The sequence below is a fragment of the Convolutriloba macropyga genome, chromosome 12, assembly GCF_964194025.1.
Source record: "Convolutriloba macropyga chromosome 12, txConMacr16.3, whole genome shotgun sequence".
Taxonomy (NCBI): Eukaryota; Metazoa; Xenacoelomorpha; order Acoela; family Convolutidae; genus Convolutriloba; species Convolutriloba macropyga.
This window is the reverse complement of record NC_134479.1, coordinates 49,097,196-49,116,319: the sequence shown is the minus strand read 5'-3', so window position 1 is coordinate 49,116,319 and position 19,124 is coordinate 49,097,196. Positions and strand designations below refer to the sequence as shown.

At 32.1% G+C, this 19,124-nt stretch overlaps 2 protein-coding genes across 6 annotated transcripts in view; one reads left to right on the top strand and one right to left on the bottom strand.

The window, feature by feature from the left end:
* LOC142350896 (potassium/sodium hyperpolarization-activated cyclic nucleotide-gated channel 3-like) overlaps nt 1–4,164 on the bottom strand; it is a 92,455-nt gene extending 88,291 nt beyond the window's left edge. For 2 of the 5 annotated variants that reach the window (XM_075402902.1, XM_075402904.1), the window contains exon 1: nt 1,436–2,841. The gene's annotated coding sequence lies outside the window, so the exon portion shown is untranslated. Of the gene's footprint in view, nt 1–1,435; nt 2,842–3,539; nt 3,552–3,838; nt 3,981–4,107 lie in introns of those variants that run through there. The other 3 variants (XM_075402901.1, XM_075402899.1, XM_075402900.1) reach the window with 3 other exon arrangements.
* A 10,022-nt stretch (nt 4,165–14,186) lies between these two features.
* The window catches only part of LOC142350526 (isoleucine--tRNA ligase-like), a 32,459-nt gene continuing 27,521 nt past the window's right edge, over nt 14,187–19,124 (top strand). Inside the window, exon 1 of the mRNA XM_075402377.1 lies at nt 14,187–14,216. Coding sequence (XP_075258492.1) covers nt 14,187–14,216 — 30 coding nt within the window. The remainder of the gene's footprint in view (nt 14,217–19,124) is intronic.

The window sequence follows — 19,124 nt, the reverse complement described above, 5'->3', positions numbered from 1 at the left end:
AGTCCAGGTATTATAGCTTGCTGAAAAAACATAAATAAACCTATTTGATGGTTTCATGTTAATAGCTAGGGGATTCCAGTACTTTCACACTATTTGTTTTCAAATATTATTGTTGAATTTTTGGGTTCTTATCGTTTTTGTTGCCTTTCTTATGGACTTCTAGATTAATGCAAATTTGCATTGACCTTCTAATGTAGTGTAATTTTGGTCATTTCATTGGCTTTAGTTTTCGTCGGTTATTTATGTTACATATTTCTGTTACAAATTTCTCAGTTTTGTTTGTTGCCTCTACTTTTTTCCTCACTTGTTTCGGCAAGGTTGTATGGTGGCGCATAGTAAGGATGCGTTGTGTCAGTATTTCAATACAGTTTTGTTTTTATTCATGATTTATGCATTTAGGGTCATGACTCTACGGGTCATACGTACCTAAATAATGACTTTCCTCATTCTCAGATTGACTTTCCTCACTTTCAAAATTACTTGAATCACTTAATTTTGAGAATTTATGATCAAATGATGATACTTCAATATAAATGAAGTTGATTTTTTGGCAACTTCTAAAAGTGAAACGTAATTCTACATCAAGTCGATTCATCACGGTTTGTTTGTTGTTTCTTATTTTATCATTGGTGAATTGAGACCACTGGTCTACAAAGCCACAAAAATTGTAATAACTGAAATAATTTGCAAAGTGCTAAAAGAGATAATTTGCAGCATAAAAAATTGATCCAATTTGCGTTTTTTCAAAGCTGAAATGTTCATCAAAGAACCAGCGGCCAGTTCGAATATAGAATTGTTTTAAGATAATGTGTAATAAGCACTTTTGTGTGGAAATTTTGCAAGCTCTAATTATAATGAAGTGACGCCAAATTGTCTCAATTAGTTTTTGAACTCTGCTAATTGTTGAAAACCCTTCAAAAGCAAAACAAGCAGAAGATAGTGAGAGAAGTTGTTCTGCTTTTGTATAGTGTATCTGCTTTGAATTGCATCAACTGCCCGGCTGAGCATGGAGGGACTCAAAAGGGGCAGATTATTTACAGACTTATTTGCTTTTTTCAATACCACACTCGCAAAGAAATCATTTACAAATTGTTACTTTGAAATTATTGTAAGAGTGAAATATTACATTTTTAATGAGTTACGTTTTTGCTAATCGTGTGCTAAGTTGTAAATTTTCCTTTCTTCATTGCGATGTTGTTTGCCTTCAACCTTAAAACATCTTGTCATCACCCTTAAAATCAGGCAATTTATCTCAAAAATGTCCAAGAAATGCAAACAAAATGGACCAGTGATTGTGAAAGTATAGCGACAGTTTTGAAACTTCAGCCAGTGATTTTGAAACTTTAGCGGCAGATTTTTGAAGAAAAAAGTACCTTTAATGTATTTACTGAATCTCTTGAATAAAAAGCTGAGAATATTGTAAAATACAGCTTACCTCCAGTGCGAAGAGTTGTTTACGTTTCAGACTAAACAAAATAACTGAGCGCTATTAAATGAAGAGCCATAATAAAACTGATCCTTATTGTAGCTGCAAAATGGCGAAAATAAGCCAAGAGTAAATGATTTATAATTTGGGAGAAATCCTTCCAAAATTAAATTAAATTCTTTTGATTTTCTCTATAAATCTGAAGCGTGTGATAACCCTAGAATAAGTTAAAAGCTTTTCTAAGCCAATGATTCCACAACTTGATTTGGGTTTATTTTGGGAGGAAATTTTGCTTTTCTTAGATCATTTTTCCGACTAATTGAATTTAATTCGCATGGATAATTGCGTTTTGTGGTGTAATTTTGTGCTTTGCTAGTGGAATTTGATAGACTGAATTAATCAGGATAATTGACATTTTTTGTATAACTTTAAATTTTCTTATGAATTTTGAAACAAATCAACTTCGAATTTGTGAAATTTACTATTGAACGTCATCAATTGAGATTTGTAATTTAACTGACATTTTGGATTGGGATAACTATAAATTTTTATTTCTTTTTGTTGAAAATAATTCGTAAGTTGGATATACAATACAATGACTTTGGATCATTGCTTGGTCCGGTTTTACAGGTTAAAAGCTTTGTACCGACATAAATTTTGCTAATTTTAACGGAAAACGGCAAAAAATGGATAATAAGTATACGATTTGCAACAATTAACACGGCATGTAGTTAGTGAATTCTGGCTATAAAAAATTGTTGATAACCGGCTGCGTTATAACTGGTTTATAAATAATTCCGCCCTTTTCAACTGAAGACTGTTTATGAATTCGTGCAAATACTCGATGGCGCCTTTTCTCGGCGTGAGCGGGATATTTTGTGTACTTTATTTGATAGTAAATGTAATGGAAAACAATTAAACTTGAACAAATGTTGAATTGAATCTCATTTTTAAAAGCCTCTTTTGTTTTCATCGAAAGCTAGTTAAACGAAAAATGTTTGTTATCTATAATACCTTCCATACACGGCAATGAATTTGTAACGATAAATCAAGAATAAATTTCTGATATCAAAAAAATGTAACTGACCGAGTGGTCAAAAAGTTATGGTCGATGGGTCAATTTAATTGAAAGTCAAAAGTCTTTTTGTACTTCAAAAAATTTAATCAATTGATTCTTAAAATGGGTAAGTGAATCACCATATTTCAATCCCATAATTTGAATTAAGTGTTTGATTTAGTAAGATGAAACGAAAATACAGAAAGTATGCGTGTGACGTGTAAAAGATTGTTCACCACTTTCGTAATTTTGTTCAAAGGTTTTCATTGACCAATTAGATTTTTCCATGATTTTGAAATAAAGTGGGAAATTTATATGAAGTTATGGTATTGAATATCGCAAAAAGCCGAATTTAGTCAAAACAGAAAAAAATTCTGGAGTATTTGTCTGAGGTATAAAAATTAAATGCTGCACTTTGATTGGTTGAAATTGTAAGATCAGCGCCGGAATTCAAGAAAATTTGGCGTAAAAGATTTTTTAACCGTCTTAATTTTTTTGGTCAGAAAATATCTGCTTCGTATGGTGGTTAATGTTGTAAGCCTTTATCATGAGTTTTAGAGTTCAGAATTGGTTTGGTTTTCACTGCTAGTTAAGGAAAAAGGAGGGATGGAAAATTGAAACTTTTCAAACCTTTCAGCATTTTGAAACTAAAACAATTAATTGAGTTTTGACGTCATTTTTTTAATGCTTATTTTCCAAGAAATGCATTGCTTCAAATTCCAGAATTGGAAATCCGCAACTCAAGAGTTCAACATAACTTAAATGTTGAATTTTCTCCAATTTTAGGACTATAATCAGCCCGTTTTCAATTTCGGCTCTCAGCCTATTTTATCTTGATTATGCTTTGTGCACGTTCCTACCCGTGGTTTGGTTACAATATATGAATATTACCTTTCGTTGCAGAGTAGTATGTTATTTTCCTTTTCCCACTTTTATCATTTTACTCGTAAATAGAATCAAAATTTCACTATTTTGGTTGTTATTCAATGTTTTTATGGAGTATGGCATTCTATACTTTTATGTATTAATTTCAAACAGTTTATAAATTAACCGTACCTTTGCATTACCCTTTCCGGAGGTCATAAATTTCTTTGGAATAAATTTCCGTTTTCATCTTTTATCTTCTGATTTTGCCAAATTATTTTTGGAAAATATTCAATGTTTCCAGGCAAAATTTGAGGTTAATGAATTTTACCAGGCTTATTTGGAATAATTTTGACCGAAAAGAGTTGCTATTGTTTACATTTGAACGTGGTTTTCTTCGGTTTTTATTTAATGGGTAGATTATCACTTTTAGATTGCCGAAAAATTTCATAAAAATTTTTCACCCAAAGAAAGTATACTTCCAAGTTGACCTCGAGTAAAAATGAAAAGAGCTGAAGAAATTAAGGAAATAAGCAGGTGATTTTTGACCAATCAGATTTGAGAAATTTTTGTTACGTAACGAGTATAAATTTTCGGTAAAATTAAGAACGAAACTGGAGGTAAAAGATCTTAAACACGCAAAATAATGGAGTGAAATTTGTAAAAAAAACACCTAAGCTAATAATGGGTAAATTTTCTTATATCGTTAAAAACGTTGATATAATTTGTACTGGTGATGATTTTCAAAGTAATAACTCACTTTGAAAGTTTAATAATAATAACAAAAATGTTGTTAACTATTTTATGATGCCAATTTGCAGCCAGTTGAGTCGTAAAATTATATACACAGCAAGTTTTCTGGTGCAATTTTGTTTCTTCTTTTTAATTAGTTCTAGTTGAATGATTTTGACGTTTTGCTTTTTCGTCGAGAAGTAAGTTTGTGAAGTTTTTGTGAAGATTTTGTTAAGTAGTTCATTATGCATCATTGCTGCTTCTTCAAATATACATGCTTGCGTATGAACTCATTTGAGTGTGTTACAATGACCACTTATTTAATTAAGGGAGGATTTTTTTATTACATGTTTACTTATTTGGCTCATTAGTTTTGTCTGTTACTTTTTGCTGCGATCAGAAAAGCGTATGGAAAATAACGGGTAATATCATTTTGGCGTCGAGAAGATTTCGTCTATTGGAGCCATTTATTGTTGGAAAATGTTGGAAAATTTTCAAAGTTCTGCAATCTTATTGTGATCATTATTGTGCATCAAATTACAGAATTTGCGTAGAGGTCGAGGGGGGAGGTTGGGTTATCGGTTGTTTCTCCTATGTTAAATGTGTTGATTCAAAACCACTGGGAGGATTATATGCTCAATTGGGCTTTTTGTTCAGCAAATTTTGGCCGATGGATATACCTATTGTAGAAAGTAATCATAGGAGAACTTTTGTCTTTTTCGAGGAATTATCGAGGTTTAATTTTTTTTGAACATTTGACATTTTACGAGATATTTTCGGCACTTTTTCGGCAGATTTGTTTCTTATACATATCCAAATTTGATGCATTTGTTAATAATTGGTACAATTAAATGTTTTTAAAAACCGTGAAGTGATGTCAAAGAATATTGATACCATCGAGGTTTTCTATAATCCAAAAGATTCGGATTTTATGGGCTCGGTGTTCTTTCTGTATGATCTGTTAAACACTTTTGTGAATTTTTTTTGAACTTTTATAGCTTAATTTCATTTCCCAATGGTTTTGTAAAAACATGTTTAATATTATAGGTTTTAAATTGAACGCTACTGTTTTTTTTACTTCAAAAATGTTGTCAAACATTTTAACTGATTCATAAACGTTGACCATTTTTGTGCTTTTTGTCCAATTGCGACGGAGTCTCATTAGTGTTCGATCTCAATAATTGCAGGTCGCATCGGCTGCAGCATTCATCAATTCATTCAGCCATTTCAGTTAAATCTAGCTTTCATTTACTGTTACTCGCTTGCCCTACTCTTAATTTTGTCAGTTTTTCCTTCGGAGTATCAGGAAACGATTTGAGCTGTTTCTTACTATTAACGATTTCAAATGATGTAATTAAAAATTCAAGATTGCGTGCTTTTTTGCCACTATCTTTCAAAAACATTGTATTGGCTTTGTTCAACTACATAGATTGTGTTTTCCCAACGCTAAGAAAAGTTTAAATTTAAACTGCTGTCACTGATGTTGTTCGTCTTAGTTTTTATGGAACAAAATGCAAGGAGAAAAAAAACTAAGAAGCCCAATGGTCTAAAACTGCCAAAAATCTATGATTTTTTAAAGCAGTAGCTTATTAAGTTGCATGCATCATTTGGTGTTAACAAACGCGATTACGACAAACCAAACATGAATTTAGAACTAGAGAGGACAAATAGTTTCCAACATGCTTTATTTGATAAAAAGTGGGCAATTTTTGTGATCATCAAAAATTATGTTTTATCAGTGGCTACAATTAACTTTATGGCTTCGTTAGATGAAATTACAGGTAATTAGTGCTGGCGACAGACAAGATGCTCTTAATAAATTTTTACGCAGTGAAGGTTAGCGTTATAGTTATCGGTTATTATGAGCTCCGGAAGATTACTTAATTTTGGAAAAAAATGACTTTATCATCTCTATTATTGTTCATATTTCTTGGATAACTCCAGTTAGGGCATAACTATTATCGCTATAGGCCTCCGATAGTTGACTCCACTCATCTTGAGCAATATCTATAGTTCTTGCTGATACTCTTTCGTAATGGACCGTGTTAACAGTATTAACGGGTTAAGCTTATGAGTTTTTAAACTTTTAAATTTTTAAACTAATGAAGTTTTTCATTAGTACAAAAAATTCTTCACCGGTGAGAAGTGAGACAAGGAAGGAAATATTTCACCAACTTATATAAAAAATATTTACTCAACTCAAGAGTAAGCTTCGTAACAGATTAATTTTTACCTTCTGGTATAAGCAGTCTTATCATTTTTTTAAGATTCGGCAACACTTTGTGCAAAATTTGTGCGAATTCTGTTTGAATCAATTTGAGTAACCTTTTTTTCGGTTGCTTCCAAGATGGTCCATGATGTGGCTGAACTTAGTTAATCATTTTTGCAGCAATAATATGCACATTAAAGCTTCATTGTTAATACTTTTCTTAGCACTCATCCTAGAGAAGCAATGTTTTGTGATTTGACGTTTTTCTGATTGGGTTGGGTTAAATGCAGTAAATTTTCTGCTGTTTTCGGATGGGGAACTGTTTTTCTTTTCGAAAACATTATTTTTTGTCATTCTGCTTCGTGCTGGTATTGTTGAATTCAATTAATTGTATTGTTTTGATGGTTTTGAGCTGGCAAATTTGCTCTTGTTTGCAATTAGCAGATATTGCGTCTTACTCAAATCCATCATCATCGATACCTACATTTTATGACCAAAATCAGCCAGTTAGCCATCTCTTTTAGTAGCTTGAGTTGAAAGCGTTCTAATTTCTTATGACAGAGGTATTTTCTATGCTCAACAAGCTCAAATTGGTTTTTTTCTTATTAATATTTTTTGAGGAACTTTTAAACTTGAAACGAAATCTAAATTTTAACTTGAAACAAAATGCTTTTTTGAACCGGGCCACTTTAGCGGATTGTTGGCTCAAATTAATTCCTATTGAACTATTGTATTTAATAAGACGATATAAATTGTCTGACCTGTTGTTTCTGTATGAATATCAGTCTTCTTGATTAAGAGGAAACTTATTTTTTTCCCGGCTGATGTAAATATCTATGTAATTCATGCTTGACGACTAAACTTCTGAGCTGATAAATAATTTGCTTTTGGAGAGGAACAGAGTATAGGATGTTTAATCTATCAGTATATAGGACTTTGTTTTTTATAGGAGTTCGGTCTTTTTTAGTTTTCCAAAGTTTTTTTTGTTTGGACGCCAAACAAAATCATTGCCTATCGGGTGTTGTCGACCGGTCCACTGAACAAAGTTGATGCTCTAAGTTTTTATTCTGAACACCTTTTTGACTACAATTCTATATTTAGGCTTCAATATGTTCCGCCTTCCCTTCTGCTTTGGCTCATTAAGTGAAGTTTTCAGAAGTGTGTGAAGAATGAAGCGTTGAACATAATGATCCGATCAAGAATGATTCGTTGAATATGATCCGTCGAGATAAGGACGCTGTCAATTTTAATAGATAGCGGATCTTTCTTTTTGACGTTTTTTTTTAAAAAAAAGGAATTTATGCAAAGCTGTATCACTGGGCACTTTTTTTGTAAAAAGTAATATAGTGAGATGACTTTCCCTTCTGCTCTGGCTCATTGAGTGAAGTTTTCACCCTGGTAGGTTCTCCTGGAAATGGAAAAAAACTTTTTTTGGTTCAATCTTTGAGCTTACCTTCCAGTTGGTATAACAGCTGTCGCAATTTTGATCTCTTCAAGCTGACACAATGCAAAATCCTCCATTCATATAAAAGGTTGATTGCGGGTGCATTGTCACAGGAAATCGAGTAGCTTCAAATTAATGTAATTAATGTTGCAAAAAATTAATGTAACAAAAATGTTATTTTGTGATTGATAATGCTTTCCTTCGTCGTTCTTAAAAACTTCATCTCGAATGCTGAAAGTTTGTCGAGTGATTAACATGTAACATATTTTTAATTAAATTTAACGCTGAAGTAAACTATTTTGTTAAGAGTACGTTTCAACAAGTTAAGAGACATAACTTAAAACCTTGTAAAGCGGATTGATTTACTGCTTAGCATATATACATAATTACGACACGGTGAAAAATGGGTGATCAGTAATGCAAAAATATGAAAATTGTGTCAACTATTTTTTTGACACGGATTGAAAATTAAACGAGCATTACATAATTGAATTGCCGATAATGGCTTGCAGCTTCGATTTAAGCCTTTTAATTTTTTCAAGTTCATTCGAGTTCAATTGGTAATAATTGGTGATTAAAAAACCTGAAAAATCTAAGCAGCGCTGAATTGTTTAGAACATCGTCGGCATTTTTGTGCGATAGAAATTTCAGTTTAAATAATCGGTGTTTCTTCAAGTTTTTAATATCAGTAACCGATCAAGAGAATTTGCATACCATTAATAAACACTCTTACAGTTATTGCGTTTAGGCATTTTTCATTGTTTTTAAAGATCTGAAGTAAATGCAATGCAAAAAGAAAAATAAAGTTTGCTTACAATTTTGAATTGGAAAGAATTTATTTAGTTTACACATCTTTCGAAATTTTCAAATAACAAAGGAAATTATAAAAAGCGTCGAAGTATGACGTAGGCATGGAATGGTTCAAAATGTTGTTCATTTCTGGTCAGACTTTTTATATCAATTTGAGGTTTGTTCTAAGCAGCGGCGAAAAGAAAAAGGAAATAAATAAAGCAAATCAGCTGTTCAAACAATGTTCGCAATAAAGTATTAATTTGGAACTCGGTTTGGTGTGATTTATGCATACATCTCTAACATCTATGTATTTATTTGTCTTTACATGTGTTGTTTCTTTTTTAATCGGGGAGAAATAGTTTTGAAATTCAGTGCTGGTTTGATTGTTAAAAATTATAACAGTTGTCTGGTTTAAACCAAGTATTTAACACCGAGGGGTACAAAGTTTGAATTTTTGTGCTGTTCGATTTTTCCGATGACTAATAATCAATTCATTAATTTTTCATTTCTCTCGAAACAATTTTGAAGTCATTATTGCAGTCGTGTGTCTTTTTATACAAGTTCTGCTTGATCGTTTTGACTTTTTGAGATAATTTCACAAAATTATCTCAATCACTCTTTTGGGCTGTCTGTGATCTCAGTTCTTCGATATTCATAATTTGAGTTGAATTTTCCAAAAATTTAGTTCTCTAATACCCTATACTGACGTCATTTGCAGCCCCATAGGGAATCTAACTCCAGGCAAGCTTCCCCTCCTCCACCAGACTGAATACGGCTACAATGAAATCCTATATCCAACAGTCGTTAGTGTTCGGCGCTAGTTGGTTATGTTTTACGTTTCTGCTGTTGACAAAATTAGATTTATTGCTTTGGATATTGGTTGGTTCACAGTTGTTTTTTTATGGTTTTGTTTCAGTAGCGCGGCTTAAACTCGCTCCCCTTATTAAAGAAAACTTTGATTATTGTAGTATATTGCCCTGATAAGAAAATGCGGAACAGTGTCTTTTGGAATTTTTTTCTCATTTTGTTGCAGCCAGCGGGAATTTGACTTTATTTGACATTTTTACCATTTTTAATTTTTGTAATGGGAGTTGTAAGAACTTATTTGACATTTTTAGCGTTATCAACTTTCGTATTAGGAGTTGCGAGAACTTAAAACATTTGAAACCTTCAGAAAACATTGTTGTTCATTTTGTGAAAAAAGCAATGAAATGAGTTCTAACGAGTAGAGTTAGAGGTTTAGAGTTTTCAATCTACATCAACGATTTCTTTGCATGTGTTGAAAATCATTTTTTGCCTTTTCAACCAATTGAATTTTCCTCTCTAGCATTATTGTGGGACATTGTTATAACTCAGGAGGGGATGGAACTTTATGGCCAGCTATAAAATAAAACTTGAAATCATTTTTCACAAGAATCTACTTCCTAGTCTATTTGATTTTTGAACGTTTTTCTAGCACTTCTTGTTTTTGAGCTATGTGATTTAAAATTAATTTTTTCATGAAATGACGTCATTAGTCACTGCTATATGCAGTGGAAAAGTTTTTAGTATTCTCTTTTATTTGTTGCTAACTCGATGTAGTTTGTTAAGTAGTTTTTAGTGGTTTTGTTATCAGTCCTTTTTTGCCGGTCATTTTTTCCCCCGAATATCTTCTTTCCTAATTTAATTCCCCTCGCAGAGCCCGAACCCCAATCAAACAGGACTAGGATTTGGTACAGGACTAGGATAAACAGTTCCTCTGACGCCAATTGATTGTTATAATTTTTCGAGAAACTGTCACGTCCTTGAATCTGTCCATGATATAACAGCATTAAACTTTTTATGTAGTTGAACTCATTGATAATAGTTTACTTCTAAAAGTCAAATTAAAGTGCGCCAATCGAAAAGTGGTTTCATTTTTTTCTCACTTTAAGTATTAATGGTAATTTTTATGATAACCACTAATTACGCCCTTAAGCTCTTTAATATTTTTAATTCAACGTCATCTCCGAGTGCTAAAGTAGGCTACAATAAAAAAAAATAGGACATAGGTAGTAGTAGAGAAGAATTCGTTCCAGGTTAGTCTTATGTTTTGGTTGTTCAATTTTGATTTTCCTAAGGTCGGGTTTTGCAGCAGACGCAATGATCTTGTTTCAGGTTGAGTGATATGTGGCAATCAGCTACTGAAGAAAAATGATGGAAGCTTTTTTCGTAAATACTTTTCAGATTGGTTTTCGGAAACAAGCTTCAATTTTACTTTAATTTTTTTGTTGGTTCTAAATTTAAATAGCAATCTCATTAATTGAGTTTGACTCTGATTTTGAATCTGATTCTTAAGTACAATTGAGTGTCTCTCTTTCTCATCGGAGTGAAAAAAAAACCACTCCTGTGATTAATTGTTGAAAGTGTGCGTTGTTGAAATGAGATCCCGTTTTCATCAATACCCTGCAGTGCCCATACTTGACGAAATTTAACACTATCAATATAATCAGCCATAGCCTAACTTTACTCATTCAAAGGAAAAATATGCTAATTGACTCCGCAGTTTTTCAATTATTTTCTGCGCTGTAGTTGTTTGAAACAAACAGTTTTTGTTAATGTTTGGATTTAACAACTAATTTCAAAATTTCAGGGGGGGGCAAAGGCGATTCTTGAATGAAATACGTGTAGCGTGCAAAAGAGTGCCAAAATGTTTTCAATATTTTCCACGCTCGTCCAAAAAAAGGCAGCGTAGAAAAATTGACAATATTATCCAAACTTGAAAATATTTTGAACTAAATTTCTCTTGCGAATGAATTTTTGCATATTTGTTAATGAAGTTGTTTTTTTAGTTTCTCACACTTCCATAAATTTATGAAAATTGTTTTTTTGAAACGATGAGTTTTTGCAGTTTTGACAATTGAATAATTAAGTTAAGCTAACTGGTAAATAATTGGCCTGTGTAACATGACTATCAAGACTGAGGCATGTTATAAACTTTCCGAACAATAAATTGTCAATGGAAATTTGATCCTCATCCGAACTCATATCTGTGTTTGATAATGTGAGGATAATAAATAACTTATAAAATCATTGTTTGGTAATAATTCGCTGACAGAACTAAAATTGAATCACATTCATTACGATCAAACCTTTGATATAACACAATAAAGTATTTTTTCAAGCCAGAAAACAATAGATCTGCGAATTCGTCTGTTAATGACATAATTTTACAAAGTAAATATTGTGGTAGAATTTCAAGAGGGACAGTGTTGCCCATTGAACTATGTGAGGCGATTGCTCTGGGTTTAAAATTTTGAGGTCAGGAAAGTTTGCTGTCTGTCTGTCAATTTCACTCAATCAATCAGAATTATTTTCAAAATAGTCTTTGAGGGATTTGTAACGTCATTTTGGGGGTATAAATGGGCTTTAAAATGCCATTTAGTTGTTTTTCAGTCTTTTTCTCCTTTAAATATGATGCCAAATAGAAGCGTATGAGGTCAAGTTATCTTATTCGTACCATCCATTTTTTCTGATAAATTTGGTTAATTCGTAAAATTTTAGCGGGAAAACAATTTTCCATTTCACGACTCGCCCCCCAAAGTTTTTTAAATTTGTTCTAACTTCTAGCGCACAGATGAAGCAGTGAAAAGACGTCGTTTTGGCGTGGAAGAATCTAATGATGAAAATTGAGTGGTTGAACTCACTGATAATAGCTTACTTCTAAAAGTCAAATAAAAGTGCGCCAATCGAAAAGTAGTTTTATTTTTTTCACTGTAAGTATTAATGGTTATTTTTTATGATAACCCCTAATTAAGCTCTTTAAAAATTTTGATTCCACGTCATCTCCGAATGCTAAAGTAGGCTACAATAAAAAAATAGGACATAGGTAGTAGTAGAGAAGAATTCGTTCCAGGTTAGTCTTATGTTTTGGTTGTTCAATTTTGATTTTCCTAAGGTCGGGTTTTGCAGCAGACGCAATGATCTTGTTTCAGGTTGAGTGATATGTGGCAATCAGCTACTGAAGAAAAATGATGGAAGCTTTTTTCGTAAATACTTTTCAGATTGGTTTTCGGAAACAAGCTTCAATTTTACTTTAATTTTTTTGTTGGTTCTAAATTTAAATAGCAATCTCATTAATTGAGTTTGACTCTGATTTTGAATCTGATTCTTAAGTACAATTGAGTGTCTCTCTTTCTCATCGGAGTGAAAAAAAAACCACTCCTGTGATTAATTGTTGAAAGTGTGCGTTGTTGAAATGAGATCCCGTTTTCATCAATACCCTGCAGTGCCCATACTTGACGAAGTTTAACACTATCAATATAATCAGCCATAGCCTAACTTTACTCATTCAAAGGAAAAATATGCTAATTGACTCCGCAGTTTTTCAATTATTTTCTGCGCTGTAGTTGTTTGAAACAAACAGTTTTTGTTAATGTTTGGATTTAACAACTAATTTCAAAATTTCAGGGGGGGGGGCAAAGGCGATTCTTGAATGAAATACGTGTAGCGTGCAAAAGAGTGCCAAAATGTTTTCAATATTTTCCACGCTCGTCCAAAAAAAGGCAGCGTAGAAAAATTGACAATATTATCCAAACTTGAAAATATTTTGAACTAAATTTCTCTTGCGAATGAATTTTTGCATATTTGTTAATGAAGTTGTTTTTTTTTAGTTTCTCACACTTCCATAAATTTATGAAAATTGTTTTTTTGAAACGATGAGTTTTTGCAGTTTTGACAATTGAAAAATTAAGTTAAGCTAACTGGTAAATAATTGGCCTGTGTAACATGGCTATCAAGACTGAGGCATGTTATAAACTTACCGAACAATAAATTGTCAATGGAAATTTGATCCTCATCCGAACTCATATCTGTGTTTGATAATGTGAGGATAATAAGTAACTTATAAAAACATTGTTTGGTAATAATTCGCTGACAGAACTAAAATTGAATCACATTCATTACGATCAAACCTTTGATATAACACAATAAAGTATTTTTTCAAGCCAGAAAACAATAGATCTGCGAATTCGTCTGTTAATGACATAATTTTACAAAGTAAATATTGTGGTAGAATTTCAAGAGGGACAGTGTTGCCCATTGAACTATGTGAGGCGATTGCTCTGGGTTTAAAATTTTGAGGTAAGGAAAGTTTGCTGTCTGTCTGTCAATTTCACTCAATCAATCAGAATTATTTTCAAAATAGTCTTTGAGGGATTTGTAACGTCATTTTGGGGGTATAAATGGGCTTTAAAATGCCATTTAGTTGTTTTTCAGTCTTTTTCTCCTTTAAATATGATGCCAAATAGAAGCGTATGAGGTCAAGTTATCTTATTCGTACCATCCATTTTTTCTGATAAATTTGGTTAATTCGTAAAATTTTAGCGGGAAAACAATTTTCCATTTCACGACTCGCCCCCCAAAGTTTTTTAAATTTGTTCTAACTTCTAGCGCACAGATGAAGCAGTGAAAAGACGTCGTTTTGGCGTGGAAGAATCTAATGATGAAAATTGAGTGGTTGAACTCACTGATAATAGCTTACTTCTAAAAGTCAAATAAAAGTGCGCCAATCGAAAAGTAGTTTTATTTTTTTCACTGTAAGTATTAATGGTTATTTTTTATGATAACCCCTAATTAAGCTCTTTAAAAATTTTGATTCCACGTCATCTCCGAATGCTAAAGTAGGCTACAATAAAAAAAGGACATGGTAGTAGTAGAGAAGAATTCGTTCAAGGTTAGTCTTTTGTTTCGGTTGTTCAATTTTGATTCTTCTAAGGTCGGGTTTTGCAGCAGATGCAATGATCTTGTTTCAGGTTGAGTTATAGGTGGCAATCAGCTACTGAAGAAGAATGATCAAAGCTTTTTTCGTGAATACTTTTCAGATTGGTTTTCGGAAACAAGCTTCAACTTTACTTTAATTTTTTGGTTGGTTCTAAATTTAAATAGCAATCTCACGAATTGAGTTTGACTCTGATTTTGAATCTGATTCTTAATTACAATTGAGTGTTTGTCTTTCTCATCGGAGTGAAAAAAACACTCATGTGATTAATTTTTGAAAGTGTGCGTTGTTGAAATGAGATCCCGTTTTCATCAATACCCTGCAGTGCCCATACTTGACGAAATTTAACACTATCAATATAATCAGCCATAGCCTAACTTTACTCATTCAAAGCAAAAATATGCTAATTAACTCCGCATTTTTTCAATTATTTTCTGCGCTGTAGTTGTTTGAAACAAAAAAGTTTTGTCAGTATTTGGATTTAACAGCTAATTTCAATATTTCAGGGGGGCAAAGGCGCTTCTTGAGAATGAAATACGTGTAGCGCGCAAAAGAGTGCCAAAATGTTTTCAATATTTTCCACGCTTGTCCAAAAACAGGCAGCGTGGAAAAGTTGACAAAAATATCCAAACTTGAAGAAAATTTGAACTAAATTTCTCTTGCGAATGAATTTTTGCATAGTTGTTAATAAATTTGTTTTTTTTTAGTTTCTCACACTTCATAAATTTATGAAAATTATTTTTTTGAAACGATGAGTTTTTGCAGTTTGGACAATTGAAAAATTAAGTTATGTTAACTAATAAATAGTTAAACTGTAAATTTAACATGGCTATCAGGACTGAGGCACGTATTGAACTTACCGAACAATAAATTGTCAATGGAAATTTGATCCTCATGCGAACTCATATCTGCGTTTGATAATGCGAGAATAATAAATAACTTATATAATTATTGTTTGGTAATATTTGGCTGACAAAATTAATATTGAATCACATTCATTACTATCAAACATTTAATATAACACAATGAAATTTTGTTTTTTTTTCATGCGAGAGAACAGAATAAATCCAAATCTACGAATTCGTCTGTTAATGACGCAATTTTGCAAAGTAAATATTTTGGGTTGAGTTCAAGAGAGAAAGTTTTGCCCATTGAACTATATGAGGCGATTGCTCTGGGTTTAAAATTTTGAGGTAAGGAAAGTTTGCTGTCTGTCTGTCAATTTCACTCAATCAATCAGAATTATTTTCAAAATCGTCTTTGAGGGATTTGTAACGTCATTTTGGGGGTATAAATGGGCTTTAAAATGCCATTTAGTTGTTTTTCAGTCTTTTTCTCCTTTAAATATGATGCCAAATAGAAGCGTATGAGGTCAAGTTATCTAATTCTTACCAATCAATTTTTTTGATAAATTTGGTTAATTCGTAAAATTTTAGCGAGAAAACAATTTCCTTTTTCACGGCTTGCCCCCCCCCCCCCAAAGTTAATTAAATTTGTTCTAAATTCTTCTAGCGCAAATATGAAGCAGTGAAAGGGCGTCGTTTTGGCGTGGAAGAATTTAATGATGAAATTTGAGTGGATGTAAGCTGCAATTTGTGAACTAATATGAGAGGTAAGGTGAGGAGGCGACATGATAAAAATGAACAAATTTTGACCAAATTCCAAACTGGGGACTGTTTTTAAATAGATTTGCAATTGCCCATTGATTAACAGGAATTTCAGGTAGTTATATGTAACAGATAAGCCCCGTTTCAGGTCGAAAATAAGAATTTTGAAGCGGAAAATGAAAGAAAAAAACTATTAAAAGATTACGCCTGAACAACACACGGGTGAAATTTAGAGCTCATTTGCTTTCTTTGCGGATAATAAATAGAGTGAAAGTAAAAATCATTTTATTTACTTCGTGCTCACAAATTTATCAAAAAATAATTTTTATAACCGGATTATTATTTTTAGTTATAATTAATTTTTAAATTGACTTTGTACTCGATTTACGGGAGTCACTTTCTTCGTAAATTTGTTCAGTAACATGAGCTAGTTGGGAGTAACAATTAGTTGCGATTAAATTTGTGACTTTTTTTGTTGCAAAGCATCACTTTGAAGCAGTGCTTAGATTTTATTCTGGTTTGAAATAAACGGGCGAAGAAAGATAACAGGAAAATTGTTGATCAAATGAAAGATTAAAGGAGAAAGAGTGTCAGAACCAATATTGGGTTGATTTGCTTTTTTGTTGTATTTTTGGGTATTTTTAGAAGTGGCTTTAAAAGAGGCTTAAAAATTGTTAGATTTGCTTTGTGTAAACCATCCACCCAGCAATAAAAGTTTTTATTAGGAAAAGACAAGACTCTATAACTCATTTAAATCATTTAAGCTAATGGATAAAATTTTAGAGTCATGTTGACTCGGCCACTATGTAAATCTTGCATTCATAGACAGGCAGGAAAGTTAGTCTAATCAATTTTGTCACTTTAACAGCTTTGTCAATTTTGTCACTTTATGAATTTTTTTCCAAACGCATTGTTTGAAGTTTCAGATTTTTTCGAATGGAACTGTCCTGATTGGTCAATGCAACATTTTTAAACCAATTCTTTTGAAAGTAAAAATTAATCAGACCAAAGTAGGAAGATAAGTTAATTAGCATTAAAAGTGCTGGTAGTTATAAAATGGTTGCTTATAAAATGGAAGATGTTCATTAATAGTTCTGTTCGTACTGCGGGTTAAATTTGTGTGGGCTTTTTCCCCAGAGAAGGGAAATGAAACCAATAATTAGTTTGACCCTCTAAGGCAAACATATTTAAGTTTAATTAATGAAAGCCATTATTCAAGGAAAATATTTATTTAATATTTACGCAATAATTTTGCATATAGAACGCTTTAAGATGTCAAAAGTTGATTTTTGAATGTATTTTGAATCAACCTTACAAAACAAAACGGCACAAATGCGACAGTTTTTAGGGGGTTGATTTTAACCCCATGAGCTTATATTAGACTAATACAAATTCGGCTGAACTTAAGATTTCAATAGTTACCTAATAAATCAATGAGTCGAGATGATCACGCTGTTTTAGAACGTTTTGTATTGTTTTCTTTGATTTTTGAACTAGTTTTTGTTTCGCTTTGTGCTTTTGAAAAGCTTTTGATTACGAAAAATTCCTTTTTTAATAGACTTTGGGACCTAAATTGCTGTAAGCGTTTTGGTAAATGAAAAGGTGGTGATTTTAGTAGTACATACAAAATGTCAAGCTGGGGCAAACAAAAAGATTTCATCTATTTTTGAACTGATAAATCAGAATAAGTGAAAGTGCGGAGGAATTTGTTACGTCTTTATGCATTTTTTGATTAAACTTTTTCAGACACGTATTGACAATTTTATTCAATATTAGAAAATCAATAGGTATCAGCCTTGCTGTTTAGAGAAAGTCTTGTTCGAGTGCTCCTGTTGTGGGTGGGGGTATATTGAATTGAAAAGGGGAGGGGGAGAGAGAGTATAATGATTTAGGTTCTGGATCTAAAATTGGTAGATTGAAATGGCATAGGGCATGTAATATCCCTCAAAACAATATCTTCAATCTTTTTCAAAATGGAAGACTGGGTAAAAAATTCAAAGGTCTAGATAAATTTTGACGTTCGTAATGATTTTTTTTGGATTTTTTGTAATAAATTTAGTTCCGTTTTAACTGGTATCTTTAGTTACAGCCAAATTGAATTAAAAACCAATTCCTGGCTTTTGTCTTTAGTAGGGTTAAAGTAGAGTCTGAAGTGTTTTAATAATTTAAAGGTATTATTTCATCGGGCGAAAGTTAAATCATTTTGGATTTGGTTCTATTTACGAAGGCTTAAAATTGCTAGTTAGAGGGCTGGAATTTTTCTTGCAGTCACAATGAAGCCAATGATAGACTATTCTCATGAAAATTAGACACCAAATAAAATTTATGTCTAGGTTGATTTCTTACCCAGAAATGTAAAATACTTTTCAAAATTATAAATATTTTGTGACGTGTGGACGCTGAGTTAGGAAAATGAGGAAGTCTGGTACCTGACTCCGAATTCTCGCGAAACAGCTTCAGTAGGTTTATGAATTATAAAATAATGTTTTAATGGCTCTCGAAGGAAGGAAATTTTCAACAATTTTTAGTAGTTTCAAGCAATTTCAAGCAGTTTTCAACAATTTGTCCCCCATTTTTTTATCTTGGATTTGCGTTCGTAATTGTTCTCAAACAGGTTAGTAACAGTTATTTAGTCCTGTTAGTCTTTTGCTATGCAATTTTGTGTACGGTCGATATTTGTTCCAAAAAGATTTTGAGGTTTATTACGCTTGACTTCATGATTATAGCGTTTTGAATCGCTCCACCTGAAGTTTAAATCAGGCAGCAGTTTACTATTGAAAGTCAATTGGAAACTTGGCTTAAATTGATTTCATTTTTCAATTTAAATCTTGAAGCTTTTTAAAATTAGATTTGCTCAATTCACATGAGCCACTCAGGTAAATCAGCCACGTTTCATTTAATTTCTTTTTAAATTTTAGGCGTAACGAGTTTTAATAAGTATTTGTCTCATGCAACATTTATCTTTGTGCTTAAGTAAAGAAAAAATGATAGACATATTTTTCGTTGTTGTTAAATTTAATTTTGTCATCGGCAGTGTAATCAATCTTGGGAATAACTCTAAATTGCTCTTATTCTAAACTCTTTTTTGAGTTATGCGATATTAATTTGATTATTCTTCCTAAAATAAACAGGATGCACAAACATATGTGTTCATTTGTGTATGTGTGTGCTCGTGTGTGTGTTTGTGTATGTGTGTGTGTGCGTGTGCGGTGTGGTGTCTGTGCGTGTTCGTGCGAGTGTTTCTCTGTGTGTGTTT